General features: G+C 32.1%; 1 protein-coding gene across 1 annotated transcript in view; it reads right to left on the bottom strand.

The window, feature by feature from the left end:
* The window catches only part of LOC100163315 (protein unc-13 homolog D), a 189794-nt gene that overhangs the window by 25501 nt on the left and 146695 nt on the right, over positions 1 to 17598 (bottom strand). The window contains exon 7 of the mRNA XM_029489751.1: positions 5600 to 5819. Coding sequence (XP_029345611.1) covers positions 5600 to 5819 — 220 coding nt within the window. The remainder of the gene's footprint in view (positions 1 to 5599; positions 5820 to 17598) is intronic.

The raw sequence follows: 17598 nt of genomic DNA, 5'->3' as shown, positions 1-17598 counted from the left end.
TGGGTCGTCGGTGGTCGGGTTGTGTGGGCGATGGGGGGGAGGGTGTACTGGGAAGTGTATTATTTTTTTCGTTTTCGATTTCAAACGTTTAGACTGCACACTGTCTGTTATTATTATTTACTCGGATTTTCTACGTTCATGAAAATTGCTGGTGTTCGATTCTGTTTCTCGTCGGAGGGTTGTTTGCTCGGATACACAAGTATTTGGACGGTGCAACGTTTGTGAATGATTCTCAGCAATCAGCGCAAAACCAATAGTCGATCGTACATGTATAATATGCCATGGCGTTTTGGGAGAGTCGTAGTGGGTCGCGAGCATAAGTAACGCGTATTATACACGTGTCTTAAAGTTACGGGCTTTGCGCTCGTAAACATACTTCCGGAGAACTACATATTTATAGAGTAAGTCATAATAAATAAATTATAAATGTTTGCGTCGACATTTCCAATTACAAAGCTAGTGGGAATTGAATTAAAATATTCTGCGCCCCTACGCAATTCTGACCAATTTTGTGGGTACTGATTTAGATGATTCCGTATTATTTATATGTATAAGCTATTTTGTAGTGATAACTGCTCTTTTACAGTAGGTATAATAACTGCCGTACGTTTTTCACACTGATGTGAATGATAGCTTGTGTGAAACAATAGTTTTTGATAATTCTGTCGAAATTCAACGGACTATAAACCGGATCTAGTTTCGTTAGACGTAAGATAATATTATCGCTTTAACGCGCATATTACGTATATATATATATATATATATATATATGTATATATATTATATTATAATATATGTATATATATTATATTATAATATATGTATATATATTATATTATAATATATGTATATATATTATATTATAATATATGTATATATATTATATTATAAATATATTAATTACATTATGCGCTATAATAAACAACGAATTTATTGTGAAATATATCGACCCTCTGAAATTCATGATGTTTAATATGAAATGGTTGGTATTGGTTTCCGACAAGTAACGGAAAATTTTCGGACACCGGTGAAAAATATGGGTACCCGTTCAAGTCCAGTTTAAATGGCATAAACTAGCTACCTACCTAGTCGATCTCTACGAACCTTTTTTCGGGGGCCCATTATAGTAGCGGCATTAACGTCAATACTTATTGTGGAAATCGTTTTCGAAACGGATCCGGTTAGAACGGAAAATTGGCTATAATATAATGGAGAACATTTATAGGCTTCTCTATTATACTTGCGTACGTGCATTTTTCAGTATGGCCCAATGTCCGGAAACGGTTATAGTGGATTTATGGTTATAACACGCCTGGCCATTTTAAATCCCCCATACAATATTACACGCCTTATAACGATACTTTACGGTGGTATTATAAAATGGACATACATTTCGTTGATTATTTGTTGTGTTTCAATAACAGTTTTACGCAGTGATTGTATCCAGACGACCGCAATTTGTTTTAAACAGCAACTCGTTCGTACATTTATTAGCCAACATAATATTATATTGCATTATTATATGGTTCGGTAGAACAATAATAAGCAGTTGACGTGATCAGAATTCCACATACGAGTATTATATAAATCTATAGACCAATTTTATGGATAAGTTTAAATGTGTATAGTTTATCTTATTCGCGTATGAGTACCTCTGAAATATACGGATATTTGTTATTTTTACCAATGCTGACAAAAAAGAAATCATAATGATTATTATAAATTATAATGTATGATCCATTGATCTGTGAAGGTATTCAAGGACCATATTATTATATAGAGTTCGCACTGCAGGTTTGGTACTGAAGGACAAATAATTTAAAATGTATGTTAGTTAAGTATTTAATTATGCCAGAAGACAATTATTATTGATGAAAACAGACGCTGTATCAAAATTTTGTTTTGTTTGAAGGTACTTTTAAGACGTGTCTTGGCTTATTTAAACAGATATGCTCAGTTTATATAGGTAAGTGTTGTTGATGAAATTAATGTGTGATAATAATTTTACAGGTAGGTATAACAAAAATATAATATACATTATACAGCGAGGATTTACCCATTGTGATATCTCCTGAGATAAATATATAAGAAATCTGTTTTTTTTTATTAGATTTACAGAGATAATGACTACATATATTTTATTTTTTATTTAATTAAATTGTTTTGTCCTTTGCACAAAGAGTTGTATTTAAAAATTTAGATAAGTGGATGTCACTCTGCTGTACAGTAGGTTACAAGTGGGTCAATGTATAAATGTATAATGGATTATATTAAACTTGAATTCAATGATGTAATAATATCATTGTATAAGAAAAACGATTCTGAGTGGAGACGGTTTGTTAGCCTGGATTTTTTATATTGTTATTATTTATTATAGCCTGTAAGTTGAATTAATATTTTGATACAATATAATTTTTTATTCGTTGCTATAATGGTGATAAACAAAGCTTTAGAAATCAAAATCCCGTTTTTACCGGTTTTTCGTAATTTGTCGGTGGTTTTTCCCGTGGCATTAAATAACTACTGAGAAAAATCGAAAAATGACCTCTCTAAAGTACCATCTTGATCCAATTCGCTAAAAGATAAGATACTGTGTGTTTAAATCAAATCACTTGTTCTGGTTGAAATTTTGTGTACTGGATAAAAAAAACTACCATTTTAAAATTACTAGCTTCCTCGCTCCGCACAGAATCTAAAAAATATTCTAACCCATATTTTGGAGAAATAGAAAAATACATCTTACGTTATCACGCGTGGCGTTGGTGAGATGGTAGCAACCACATTGGGATCAAAACGATGTGATGAAAGAAAAGAAAAGAAAACTGATCCTAGAACCTTGGATATAATAATATGATGTTTTTATGTAACAGTGAAGAGGAAATTGTTTAGAAAAACACAGTAAAGGTACTTTACTATCGATTATAATATTAAAGCTGAAATTGATATAGGTTCGACATTACACGCAGTGATGAATGGAAAGCCCATAAACCCACGGTAGTCTAAAAGACTTCGAATATACCTGCCGGTTCCCATATTATACAGTTAATCATCGACAAAACTTCGTCAAACCTATACGTAAGCGAAAATACGGGAACTATCCAAATAGTATGCGAAATCGCTAAAAAAAAAAAATTACCAATAAAGAGCTAAAACAGTGCTTGGCCGCTGTTGCCACGACAACTGTAAGAATACGAACAAAGGCAATAAATACTGCCCGAAGTGAGAGATAAAATAATTTTATGATTTTCTTTATACGTTAGGTATGTTAATAACAATCATTTATCGAGTTATTTCGACACGACGCCTATAATATTCCCATCTGTTTAGATTAAATGGCCTGGGATATCATTCCAAGGCCACCACGTGGGTGTACCGATATTGCCTATATATCACGCCGGTCAACGTCTGTAAGTCATATTTGTAAGTCATTATTAGTCATCATGCCGAAAACAAAAACGAGCAACGAACTTCATAATGCTCAAAACTCCATCTGCTGTATATTTGAAGGTTTCAAGGGTTTTTCGTCATTGAATAGGTAACGGTCACCCTAATGAGTGTGTTCCGTTTTAAATTCATTCATAAGTTATGAATACGAAAAAACGGTTCTGAGCTATGGAGACTGGTGGATCAGAATTTTATTTTTAAGAACTTATGATAGTTTATGTTACACTATATTTAAATTATTATTAATATTTTCTTGATTCAGTGGATTGAGTTAAATTTTATAAAAATTATGGCATACGACTTATAACCAATTCCGTGGCGATTGTGACGTACCTGATCACGATAGGTTTGTGTTATAAGCCACTAAAATTATCTAAAATATGTTTTGTAAATGTCATTGTTTATTGAAAATAATAGTATACCTACGAAATGGAAAAATGTTTCAAGTCCCCATGGTTTATATTTTCGAATTACAACCAAATAACTAGAATATATTGCGGAAAAAACGTTATTTTTCATTAAGATAACATAATATAAGTATAATTCCGTCGAAATGTGAACTTCCATACTACGCATATACAAATAAATTGAGCACAATATGTATAATATTCGATATCATTTTAGAGGCAATTTCTTGTTCTGCTTAGAATTTATAGTTTAAAAAAATTATATCAATGTGAGGAGTAAAGGGGTCATATTTCTCAAGAGTTATATCAAACAAAATTAGTCAGTGGCATGTAGGTCAAATTTCAACAAAACTCAAAAATAGTTGTGTTTCATTGTTTAATCTCGAATTTATAAGGAGAAAAAAATAATGAATATAATTCTTTATTATTTCTAAAAAAATAAAAGTTTGGTATTCTCGCTGCTACCAGACATACTAATATTCTGTACTTTGAAAAAAGTGGCGCTTTCCGAATAAACTCAATATTCACGTCAATATACATAATAATAATTTTATTGATTTAATAACCGATCGCCATCTCCAAGACACCATCATATTCACTGACTCTCTCAGCGCCATCAATAACATTAATAATACTAATAACCCATCAGACATCGGCCTTCATATTCAAAACAAAATATACACTCTACAGAAAAACAATAACTTCAAAATCAAACGCTTCTGGATCCCTGGACACTCCAACATCATTGAAAACGCGTTGATCTAGCTGCCAAAACGGCAATCACTTCGACTCTATCGTCTCCCACTAATATCATCGCATACAGGGACATACAAGCACTGATAACTAACAAATGTCATCTAAGATGGCATCAGAAATGGTTATCCTACTCCACCAAGCTTAATCAAATAAAACACAACACAGACAATTGGACATTCCCCATCGAAACACCCAGAAAATTCGAAGTAATCATAACGAGACTGAGAATCGGCCACTCGCAAATATCACACAGTTTTTTAATGGCCAAGGAAGATCCTCCAACATGTGCAACATGCGGCATCCGAATTACCATTAAACACATACTCGCCGAATGCCACACATACCACAACATCCGATCAAGCTCCAACCTACCCGAACCACTTTCCGAAGTACTTCAAAATCATCCCAAGGCCATAACAGACATCATCCAATTCATCACAGCAGCAAACCTTCAATCCAAAATCTAAAATTAAGTTCTCTTGTTTATGATCCTTATTGTTAACATTTAATTTAAGCTATTCATATTATGTAAGCCCAATGGCCTAAAAAAAAAAAATTGTATTATGTATATTATTATTAATTTGATTTTTTTTTTAAATTAAATTAAATTTTAATTGTGTGATGTTTATTTTCCGCAGCGAATTATTTTGAATCAAAACAGAAGAAAAATACACTGTTGGTTGAACCTAATAGTGCTCGTGTTTCACGAAAATATAATAATATTATCATGAGACTAACGAAATATACAATTGATATTGAACATTGTTCGTGAATTATTTTTTTGAAACTCGGGGCCCATCATCCGGAGAAATATTGTTCACGATTAGGTGTGCTCCCATGCACGAATATATTATGACAATTTACGTTACTGGCACGTGCATTTTTTAATTCCTTTTAAACTCATCATAATACAAAATTCCGGCATATGACCCGAAAAATAGGTCACCACTCCCACTCCCCTCGCCCCACCAATATAATATAGGCACACATACCTGTGGTGTTTGCGAAGCTTGTCGTGATGGTCGTGACGGCCGTCCGGCAAGTCGATTCCCCCCTCGGACAGCGTGCGGGCGGTGGTGTGCGCAGGCCTCGGCGATAGCGGTGGCTGGTACGGCGAAGGGCTGTTGGCCGGCGACGGCGGCAGGCCCGCTCCGGGTTGCGGGGACACCATGCCCGGCTGGATACCGAGCATGCAGTACGGGTCGCTGAATCCTGTAGACGTGATACGGAAACAATTAATGACGGTTAATCACAGCGAAAATTACATAAACAATAATATATTATTGTACCTATTAAATAGGTACACATATATTTTTACAATACCAATACCGTGGTCAGTACATGGTGTTATAATATATTTTAGGCTTTCCAATGGCATACAATTAGTAAGATGCGCGTATTGTGATTTGTGTTTCACAAAGTGGGTATCTCGCACAATACTAAAATCTATGGTATATTATAATATGTTAATAGTATAACGTCTCATTTATCGGCGAATGATTGCTACGCTTCATTTTTTAAAACATTTACATTTTTTTTTTAGATAATTTGAAATAATTGCAACATGAATATCGCACGGTATTATAATTAACGAGCAAATTTGCAATAAAAATCGTACGTTATCGCGTTAAGAACTTACCGGAAATGTGCGTTAACCCGATAATAAGCTGACGTGAGGTAAGACTACGTTTTAAAAAGAGATATTATAATATGAAAATTGAATTCGATATATTTTCTCGGCGAGGTCAGTACACTGTACTTGTCCTAACGATTTAAATTCGGGATGAACGCTAACGGTGTACGGGGCTTTATTTATAAGGTCTAAAATATTCGGCGCATTTGACGAACACGGTCAAAGTGCCAGTGGTTAGGCACTCGCATAAAAAGTGTATATATGTGTATACCGTATATAATATAAACTCATTAGTGTGTATGGATGTGGCAGTGGTGGTGATGGTGGAGGTGTTTTATAATTGCAAGCTGGCGGGTTGTCCCGAGTGTAAAAATAAGGTTTCAACAGGCGCATGTTATTATTATTATATTATATTATTATAAGTCGTCGACCCGAGGTTCCATCGAACGAAGAGATGGCCTCTTCAACAAGTCTCCCCGCCGCACTTCTCTTGCTCTTATTGTGAACTTAATACAGATTGTGTGATATAATAATAAATATTTAAAAAAATAATAATAAAAGTCTGCGGGTGAGCTCCAATAATATGCGAGCGAACGATTACGAGTGCGTGTGCGTGTGTGTGTTTTCGAACATAAATGGAGTTTTCAAGTATTTCAGGAATGCTCAGGTATGATAATATTATGTGCGTTCGGTGGGATAAAAAAAATTCGACGAGCGAGTGTATTCAGACGATGAATTCTCTGACGATCGTTCTACAGTAATGTTCATCGATTATGATTGTCCGAACGAGACCGCGTTTTGAGTAGGTAGTACTGCTAGTACTTTTAGTGTATAATAAAAAAAATATAACCATTGTCTCGACGTCCGGAATTTAACGGTCAAATGAATTTATAAAGTTATGCATTGTGCACGTCCCTTGTATTCGTGGCACGATTGAAGACTTAATAAATTATATTATACACTACACAGGTCGCCGCCCATTGTCGACGAGCTTAACGGCGCTAATCGCTCGAGAGTCGAGACTGTTGGGAAAATAAGAAAGCAAACAATGTTGCAGTGTCAATAATTTATATCCGTTTCATGTAAACATTGGATTTTTCTTGTTTGTCAACATTGTATATGATATGCTCTAATAATGATATATCATAGTATGAACACTATGAAAACATTTCAAGTTACATAGCATTAAACTACCATAGCTACTCGAAAGCCAAGCTACAGACTTTTTCGTGACTACCTTTCCATTTATTATAATATTATGATGCTGACGCCTGAGTTTAATATAATTATTTTAGTCTTACGTTAGAATGTTAGATGTAATTTTAGTAATATTATTTCTAAAGCATTCATGAGTTTACTAACTTATGTTTTAAAATCTTACTAAAGGTTTTCCAGGTAACGAAGATGTTTTCCCGGTATTTTCTTTGTTTTTAATTATTGCGTTTTTTTAATAAAAAAAAAGGAACTTTATACAAAACAATTTTATTTTTTTCACTGTTAAATATTTAATAAATAATTAAAAAACTCTGATTTATATTTGTATTCGCTTTATTGCAACAAATAAAGTACCTACGGAACAAATTAATTAGGCTGTAAATCTTGAAGGCGTTTTGGTAATTAAATATTTTTATTAAAAATTTACCTAGTTTTTGGTTTCATTAAAATCTATTTTATTTGTTTTATTATTAGAAACAAAGTTTTTATGCGTGCCGCCGTTATTTATCAACACTGTTCGTGACTATACGATGTTGAAAATACGAGCACAATAGTAACTGCACATTATTTAAGATAGTTTATACGTTATACGTGAATTTCCTACTTGCAGATAAAGCCTCGGCGTAATTTCATCTCAAGTTAATGAATATTTTTGGGCGATATTTAAAACAAAACAAAAAAAAAAAATAGTTTAGAACAAATCGCTGACTGGCTTGTGGTTATCACCTTAAGCTAAGTCTTTGGGATAACCGTCGAGATGTATTATGGCAGTAGTTCTTGTGAGCATATTGGAATGGACAACTCGTCGATTACGGTTAGTTGAATTACATGGAAGCATCTCCTAATGCCGGATAAATCCACTTGTCCTGCCCTACCCGCCGTGTTGATGAATTTGTTTTTCGAGATAGTGTATTGTTATACACTACAATGGTAGTATTAGGTCCACTGCGTGAGTGCAGTGTAAGTGTGTGTGTGTGTGTGTGTGTGTGTGTGTGTTATAGTCCGTTAACAGATGCAAACTTTCTCGTTTCGTATCCTAATAATTATAAGCTCTATAAGCTCAGATGGGAGATGCAAAAAAGAAATTATAAAAAGAATATGCCAAGCTAAAGTGGCATTTAATAAGAAAAGAAATATTTTTACTTCAAAAAGCATTGACCTCAATATCCGGAAGAATCTACTAAAAACGTACATCTGGAGCATTATGTTATATGGATGTGAAACATGGACTATTGCAAGAGAAGAAATGAGAAGAATAGAGGCATTAGAAATGTGGTGTTACAGGAGGATGCAAAAGATAAGTTGGACTGATAGAATCACTAATGAAGAAGTTTTAGAAAAGGTATCGGAGAGAAAATCAATGTGGAAGAGTATACAGAAGAGGCGAAACGAATTAATAGGTCATATTTTAAGACACGATGGGCTGCTATTACTAATCTTAGAAGGTGTAATCGACGGAAAAAACCATAGGGAGACCAAGATTGCAATACATAAGTCAGATAATGGAAGATCAAGGATGTAACTCATACCAAGAATTGAAGAGGAAAGCTAGTGATAGAGAAACATGGAAATTGCTGCAAACCAATCATTAGATTGACTACTGCAGAGAGAGATCCTAATAATCTACTTGGTATCCAAGTTGGCTGTATATGATACATTATAAGGTAATTTAACAAGCATACACCCCTCCCCCCACCATATTTTACCTTTTATAATACATTTATTTAAATTCTGATTTTTAGAATTTTTTAGTACCTATGCTTAATGTCTATAAGAACCATATTTTCATACATTTCGATTTTTATGCAGTTTAAGAGTGTTCTGTGGTGACCAAACTTCTTTTATTCAAATGATAACCACTCTTTTTTATTGTAAACTGTTAAGAAGATGATTTATTTTTAAGACTCAACAAAAACACATAAAGTTTAATGACTCAGCAACTAATAGTTCAAACTTAAAATGTCAACATTTCCAAAAAAGTCATCTTCTTAACACTTTGAAATAAAAAAGTGTGGTTCTCATTTGAAAAAAATAAGCATGTATTACTACAGGAAATTATCCTTAAATTACATAAAATATCAGAATTTATATAGATGCATTGTTTATGGAATATGTTGACATGCATGATTGGTGAATCACCCTGCAATAGAATCTACTTGATGCAGATGCGATAACGCGTAATTATACCAATCCGTTAATGGAAAATAACAAATTTCGATTAAAATAGAGGACATGATACTGAATAGTATTTTATCAGATTCCGTCTAATCACTAATGTAGCAAAATTTAAATTGTAGAGTCTATATTGATATAATAATGAAAACATGTACTACCATATATTTTGAAGAAGAGAATAGTTTCAATATAGTGGCATATCTTTTTTGTATATAAAATATTTACTTAAGAAGACAAAAAGACTTACGGTTTCTAAAACGATTATATTATTTTAATATACTACCTATGTAATTTTCAAAAGAGTACTTTTTGTATGCACCATTTTATAAGAAGCAGTTAAATGATAGAATAAGGTTTTATTTATTGAATTGGATGAAACAATTAAAACAATTTAATCGTTCAATAAGCTTAGGAAACACAAGGTAATTATGGAGTAATTTGAACAAAGTTTTAAATTAAATAATTTTACATTTTTATTTAATGAAATACTTAAAACCCACACGGTTGTACCCTGAACGAGGTAATATTTGAAAGCTGAATTATTAATAGTATGAAAATCTTATGAATGAAAAATATTGATTATGAAGAATACTATCTAAATTCTAGTATAAATAGAAGCATAATATTTTAATGTTTGAACTAGATGCTAGAGAATAATACAAATCTTGAAGGATGATTTATGGACAAACCCACGCTCACGGGTTTTAATAAACCTAACTAAATATATTATGATTTAATTTATATATCACCAACATATTGTTATTTAGTCAAAAGTTTAGAGTCCAACATTTTTATTACCATAATTTTGATTTTACGTATTAACATGATTTCCCTATATAATGAGTGAAATTCAATAATTCAAGAACCACGAAAGTGGTGAGAAAACAAACAATTATTATTATTGCATTGAATTGTGTTTTATTAAATTATTTTCACTGGTGATTACTAAGTAGGGGACCCTTGCTTAGTCTTTCATACGACTGCAGGGACGCCATTATGGTTAAATATTTTAAACAAATGACAGTTTACATTATGTATATGGGGTCTTTACGGCGGTGTAAATGATTTTTGGCCAATGGCCCTCGAGTTCCGATATTTATGTATTTTAAATATTGACTATCTAGTCACGGAGTATCCCTCGACAAACGTACGTTCGGTAATGTGGGAATGCTTTCACGACAATATTAACGGAGCATAACATTATGGGACTTCTATTACAATATAGGTATTACAATACGCGTACGAATGATTTAATATGTTGTGCATAGAATGTGTGTTCAATAATTTCCGTTTATGAAATCATATATCTTAACATCTCCATAAAAAAAGGACGTGATTTTTTCACTATGGTTCGCTTCACTTTTTTTTTTAAGATTCATAACAATATGGATGATAAACTGCTTCGCGGGGTGTGCACGAACTCTTCGATTATGTTCATAAAATGCACCATCACAATATTATAATAATAATAGTAGTTGTTTCCTGTACAGCAAAAATGTCCCTTCGTTGTTTATTTACCTTGGTTTTTAGGTCCTAATGTATCGAACGAATAACAAATAATTGTGTTCAATTTCACGTGGAAATGATCATTGAAAAGTATTCTATATAATATATTCGGTAGTACACTGCAATTATCTCTGCGACCGGTGGCGCGTTGGAGGTATAGAGAATATGTGAATGGGTCACTACGAAGAGGTGGCGCTACGAAGTAATAATAATTAATATTATCATCGGTGCGGTGTTATAATAGAATATTATAATATTGCATATATATATTAATATATTATAATAGCATCGATCAAGCCCCCAACGAAAAATTCGCATTTCAATTTGTATAATACGTCCCAGGATGGCGAGGGTAAACATTTGTCAAGCATCGTCATCAATATTGTTTCGTCGTTTTCGTAATCGCAGACATTTAATTATGTAGTGTTGTAATGTGAAGTTCCCCGGGGTCTACAGCGATGATCACAACAACACTCTGTAGTTGAATGGTTGCATAATATGACCAAGTTAATAATATATACGAACACAACGAGAAGTGATGTATGATGACAAATTATTGGTCATTTGATTTATTTCTACACAAAGGACGGCAATCGACGGCGCATATTATTAGAATGTAATGATATTATAAATTAAATGTTTAAGCTCATTTGGATGTTTACGTTTTATGAGTAATGTTTTTTTAAAAATGTTAATGTTATAACAAAACGTCAGCTGCGATATTAGTTGGTAGATTAAATGGTCGTAAAGACGTCTTTAACGCGTTTTTTGGCGCCATATTTTCGGTTCGTAATTGATTTTAAATATATATTATATGTTATAATAATTTATGACTGTTATTATAGGATTAGTATATTTTATTACTTCTTAGTAGGTAACTAAAACTACTACTATAATAACAACTTTTTTATGTATTAATTGTGTGTGGTATTGTTCTAAGTTAAAATTATGATAACGTTGAGAATTATGATTGGGATCTAGTGATATAAGCATATTTATTTCAAGATCGTTAAGTCTAACAAATATATTAGTAAGTAATAACTAATAAGTTATAAGCGCCATAAAATTCATTATGGAAAGGATTGGATGAGTAAAAGGTAATGAATTTAATGAAAAAAAAATAGACATCGTATAATGTTTTAATCATTACTACTCTTCCATAGAAGAACTAAATAATTTTAAGGTCACCATCAATTATAAAATTATATCGTGTAATAACATTTTTATAGGAATTACAATAACAAAAACTTAAAATAGCTACTATAATAATGCAATAATACATTTTATATAGGTACCTGGTACATAAATATTACTATACTCGAATTTTAAAATTTTTATTGGAATGTTAAATCAAACGACTCTACATATCTAATCAAATTTGGCGGCGCGAAAGTACTGCAAAAGTATTCCTGATGCGTTGTCGGTTCAAAAAAAGGGGAAAAGATATACCAATCAAATACTTTAAATAAAAATATAAAAATGGTTCGGAATATGCAAAAATTAGAATGAGTACTTTTTCCTATCTATTTGATAATATATAACTTAGGGTTAGGGGATTGTATAAGTATCAACCAGTTTTGTATTTTTACTTGCTCCGTTTTATAACGTAGGTGCATATTATTACATAATATAGCTCAAAAATATAATGCATAGATACTATTATAGTAATATAAATTGTACTACTAAATATTATTTAGTATACCTTCAAAAAAACAAAATGTCTCCCTGGGAAATTTATGTTTTAGGGGTACCCGCCGTTTTTCCCGAATCGAAATGCCCAAAACCTTTTTTCCCGAATACTTTTTTTCTCGACGGTTATTGTTCCCGAAATAAAACAATTTCAAAAATTTAATTAATAGCATATTGTGTGGCAAGGGTGGGAAGTGAGCCATTTCAGTCGCGGTCCGCGGGTGATGTGTGCGGCGATAAAAATAGTATTTATGAAAAAATACGGCCTTTATCGAACTTTACCGTCGTTACATGACCATTTAACTGATATTTTGTATTTTACACCGATATCACCACATCGTTGTAATCGTAGAGTCACGTTATTCGCATGCTATTAGCTGTCGTTTACTTCCATTTTCAAATATCCATAAAAATTGTGTGTTTTATTGTAAATTATACAACAAAATTATTTTTATTTTATTTTAATTTACCATCATGACTGAAATTAAAATTTTGAGTGAATAAAATTATTTTACGGTGGTTTTATTTACGTATGATCTAAATTATCAGTCAACAGAAAAACATACTGGGAAAGTCAAAAATGACGTAGGAATTATCAATTTTAATATCGATTTGAGTAAAAAGTGTTCGGGAAAAAAAGTTTAGGGTATACAATATACATACTTTCGGAATAAATACCATTCGAGAAAAAGTTAATTCGGGAATTTCGATTTGGGCAAAATACTGGTAACCGTTTCAAATAACATATTTATGTTATCTACCAATTACAATTTGTATTGGGTCCTTAATTACGCATAGTTGGTTCAAGTGCTACACCGCTACACCGTCTATAATACTATATTATAATCGAACGGATTTGAAGTTTGCTGACAGTCTAAAAATCTTAACCATTATTTGAACGCACAGTGCGTTTACACACACACACACACACACACACACACACACACACACACACACACACACACACATATATAGATAAGTATGTGCACCGCAAACCGACGGGAGCGTTGAAACTTTTGTAAAACGTCGAGGGCTGTCGCAACTTTTCGAAATATTATATTAATCCACCGACGCTGCCGAGACACAAATCGTTCGGCGCTGCGGCGGTACTTTGCATCGAAAAACGTTCGCGCAACTCTGTCTCACATAAGATGTAGGTATATTCGGGCTGGTTTATCGTGTTCATTCTATCGTATACTCGATTATTATTATCATTTTTTTTCGCCAGTTTGAAACTTAATCCGACGCGAGCTGGATCGCGACATCTCGACCACTTCCCCACGGACAGCAGCTGTAGTTCCCGAGTGGCATTTTCGCCGAGTCACGCGAACCGAAAAATAAAAAAAAGCGGTGGAAACCGGCCTCAAACGACGTACACCGCTTTTCTGCGGAACCAAATCCGAGCACTCAAAAGATTAACGTTCAGCGAACGCTCGTATTGTCCGCGACATAACGATCGAAGATAAACTGCGTTGTGTGTAGGTACGTACACGTTTTTTTTTCATCGTGTCAACCGTTTTCGCGAAATTTTCCCTAAAATGTGTGACAGACCGTCAGCGCACGTATTTTTTAAAAGGTCATGTTGCGTTCGCGCACATTTTAGAAACGTTATGCACACGTCGAAAAATAAAATATTTTACTATCAAGTAGAGAGATTTGTAGAGAGATTTTGATGGCAGTGCTGGTCCTGTGAATGGACCGTTAAGCTGATAAAAAAAGAAGAAGAATAATATTATTGTGTGTTATGAATTATAATATTATAACAAAAATATAAATTACTAAGTTGTCCGAGCGTATTGTAAAACCTGATATGAATTAAAAAAAATATTCTGATTTATGAGTAATAATTATGACTATGAGTTAGTATTTGTATATTTTGTTATGTAGGTACTATAAAAGACATGAAACTAAATAAACTGTAGTATGAATTAAATCAACATATTAATAATAATTTGTGTGCTCAAACGGTCCATACAATTTCAGGTAAAATCTCCTAAATGTGCGTACAAACGATCGTTTTATTTTGTGTTTTTTTTTTTGGAGGGTGGGGGGCATCGTTTGGGTCTGCAGAAGTAGAAACGAAATAATTATAATTTATAATATAGCTGCAGTATAACGACTACACCGCAACTCGACGAAACTGTACCGAAATATATATGAAAACGATCCACACGAGTATTGTCCAAACTACGAATAATTTTCAGAATGTACGTGTCTACCTACACTAATTATATACAGATATACACACATATATGTCGAGCAAATAATACAAGTGCCGTGCCATTGCATTAGGTCCGTACAATGTAAAATGTATGAATGTACAACATAATATCAACCACCGCCGTTAGCGCTGGCACGAAAATGCCAAACATCCGAACGGAATTTAAAGTTGGTTAACATTGTCCGGAATTAATATTTTGACCGTAATAGTGTAATCAGCAACGGCTGCATAGGTATTTATTACATTTTATATAGTATATAATACTATTGTTTTTATTCGTCTCGAAATCGTCGTCAAAATGTAAGTCCCGCAGCTCGGCCAGGAATGTTACGTTCTATCGCGTCTAATTGCGGCGATATTTTATTAATGCGATTTATTACGAACGAAGTCGGTAGTGGTGGGCGGCAATAGGACTGAACTCACCAAAAATAACCAACTTAAGAAATAATACTATAATAGGTACAATAGTCGGTGAAAATAACGTAGGTACTATATATATTGTGTCTTATATAAACATCAGATTAAAATACCAATGAATTACTTATTGGACTTGGGGCATGACGTCAGCTGCTAAGACTTGCGATACGGTTTTCTGACGTCATTTCTAATTATTTGGTCATGCCTGGTTATAAATAGAATTAATCGCATTACTTTTTAATAAAGGTTTGTTTTTATTTGTATACCAATTATAATCCAATGGTAAGAATTTAGCAATAATTCATTTTTAAACTAATACATTGGTATACAGTTATTTATTTAACTGGGTAACGGCTAAAAACGGTGCAGTTTAAATAGTGAACACATTTCCAATTATTATTATTGCTGATATAAATATTTACAAAATAAAAAATATTTAAATAATTTAGTATGTCATGCTTGGATACATAATATATAATATTATACAATGTATGTGTATCAAATCATCAATATTTACCATTTTAAAACATTCAAAAACTTAAATACTATATAAAATCAAACTAATAATAAATCAATCTTTATAAAATAAACAATATAAATACGCTGAAAAATAAATAATAGGTTGAAGGTTACAGAAGTTTTTGCGTATAATGGAATAGAAAAAAAAATATTTTATATAATATTATGTCCAACGAGTGCTGAAATTCAAATTGCATATATTATTTAGCTGGCTACTATTTATTTATTAAATAATATGCGTATGTGCCCCAAGTCTATCGGAAAACTGCCATATTATTTGGGGCGAGCCAGGAGGCTTATCGTACGTTTACTATTAGAATATTATTTCGACCCTTTCCCACCTCCCACGTATAATGTGGATATTTTGTCATCAACGATTGCAACCTCCTGCAAATGTTATATTTTCTATGTCATGTAAAACCATAAGACTGATGGATGATGATATTTCCATAGATACATTATTTGAAAGGAAATAATAATAATATACGGCGAGGGCAACTGGGTGCCAGAAATAATGATTTGAAAAATAAATAATAAAATGAATAAGAAACATGGTTGTTTTTATGATGACGAGAGAATATGAAAAATAGAAATAGCGAAAGGAGACAATATTGTGTTATTCAACAATGTTTGTCTAAAGCTATTATAGTTAGTGGCAGTATACAGCAAGGTGATTATTTTAATAGTAATCACTCATTATTTTAAAAAGTATTTATTTGTCCAAAACTAGCTTACACAATTTAAGGTGCAGTCGAATTCTAATATTTTATATTTCCCTTATCATTTCACCATTATAAGCAGTGTTGTGCTTAGATAAAAAAATTCTCTAAGTAGAGAATTTTAATCCGGCCCTTCACCGAGTATCTTTATTATCATTACATTTTTCCTTAAAGTTAAATGCTTATTAATTAAAAACTATTCGTTCAATATTCTATGTTCGGCATTATTTACACAATTATTCCTGATTTCCTGGACAGATTTCTTCTATAACAGTAGACTATAAATCGTTAAAAAAAACACACAACTGTTAAAGCAGTATGATTTTAAACGGTTTCATATGAAAAAAACTTATAAAAATGTATAATATTTACATGTTATTTTGAATTTGTTTATTTATTATGGTGTGCTTAATATTTAGATTGTAGGTATTTAAAAGTATTTTGTATTATCTCCAAGAAATCTAGCTATCTTTGAATGTGTTAACAGTTTTAGACAAATATTTTGTTACAGATTAAAATATTTAATAAATATTGGTTTGAGGGCGAGAAAAATAAGGGAAATATAAACTATTTCGTATCTTAAATTTACCAGGAAGTAAATTTAAAAAAATATTTTTTTTAAATAACGAGTGTATACTGTTAAAAAAATCCACTTGCATAATATTATAATAGACATTTTTAAAGAAACGTATTGTGAATGATGTAAAATTAACATCTAACGAAACGATATACGATAAATATCAAATTTTATAATTTATGTTGTCAAAATCCTACAAATGAATAAAAATTACGTAAGTACAATTATGTGTTGATTTTAAATTATATGTTTGTAATTTTGACAGTGCATTATAATTATTTACCAATTATAAATGAAAGAATGTAGCTTGGAAAAAAATA

The sequence above is a fragment of the Acyrthosiphon pisum genome, chromosome A2 (genome assembly GCF_005508785.2).
Source record: "Acyrthosiphon pisum isolate AL4f chromosome A2, pea_aphid_22Mar2018_4r6ur, whole genome shotgun sequence".
Taxonomy (NCBI): domain Eukaryota; kingdom Metazoa; phylum Arthropoda; class Insecta; order Hemiptera; family Aphididae; genus Acyrthosiphon; species Acyrthosiphon pisum.
The sequence above is the reverse complement of the archived record's forward strand: the minus strand, read 5'-3'. Positions and strand labels throughout refer to the sequence as shown.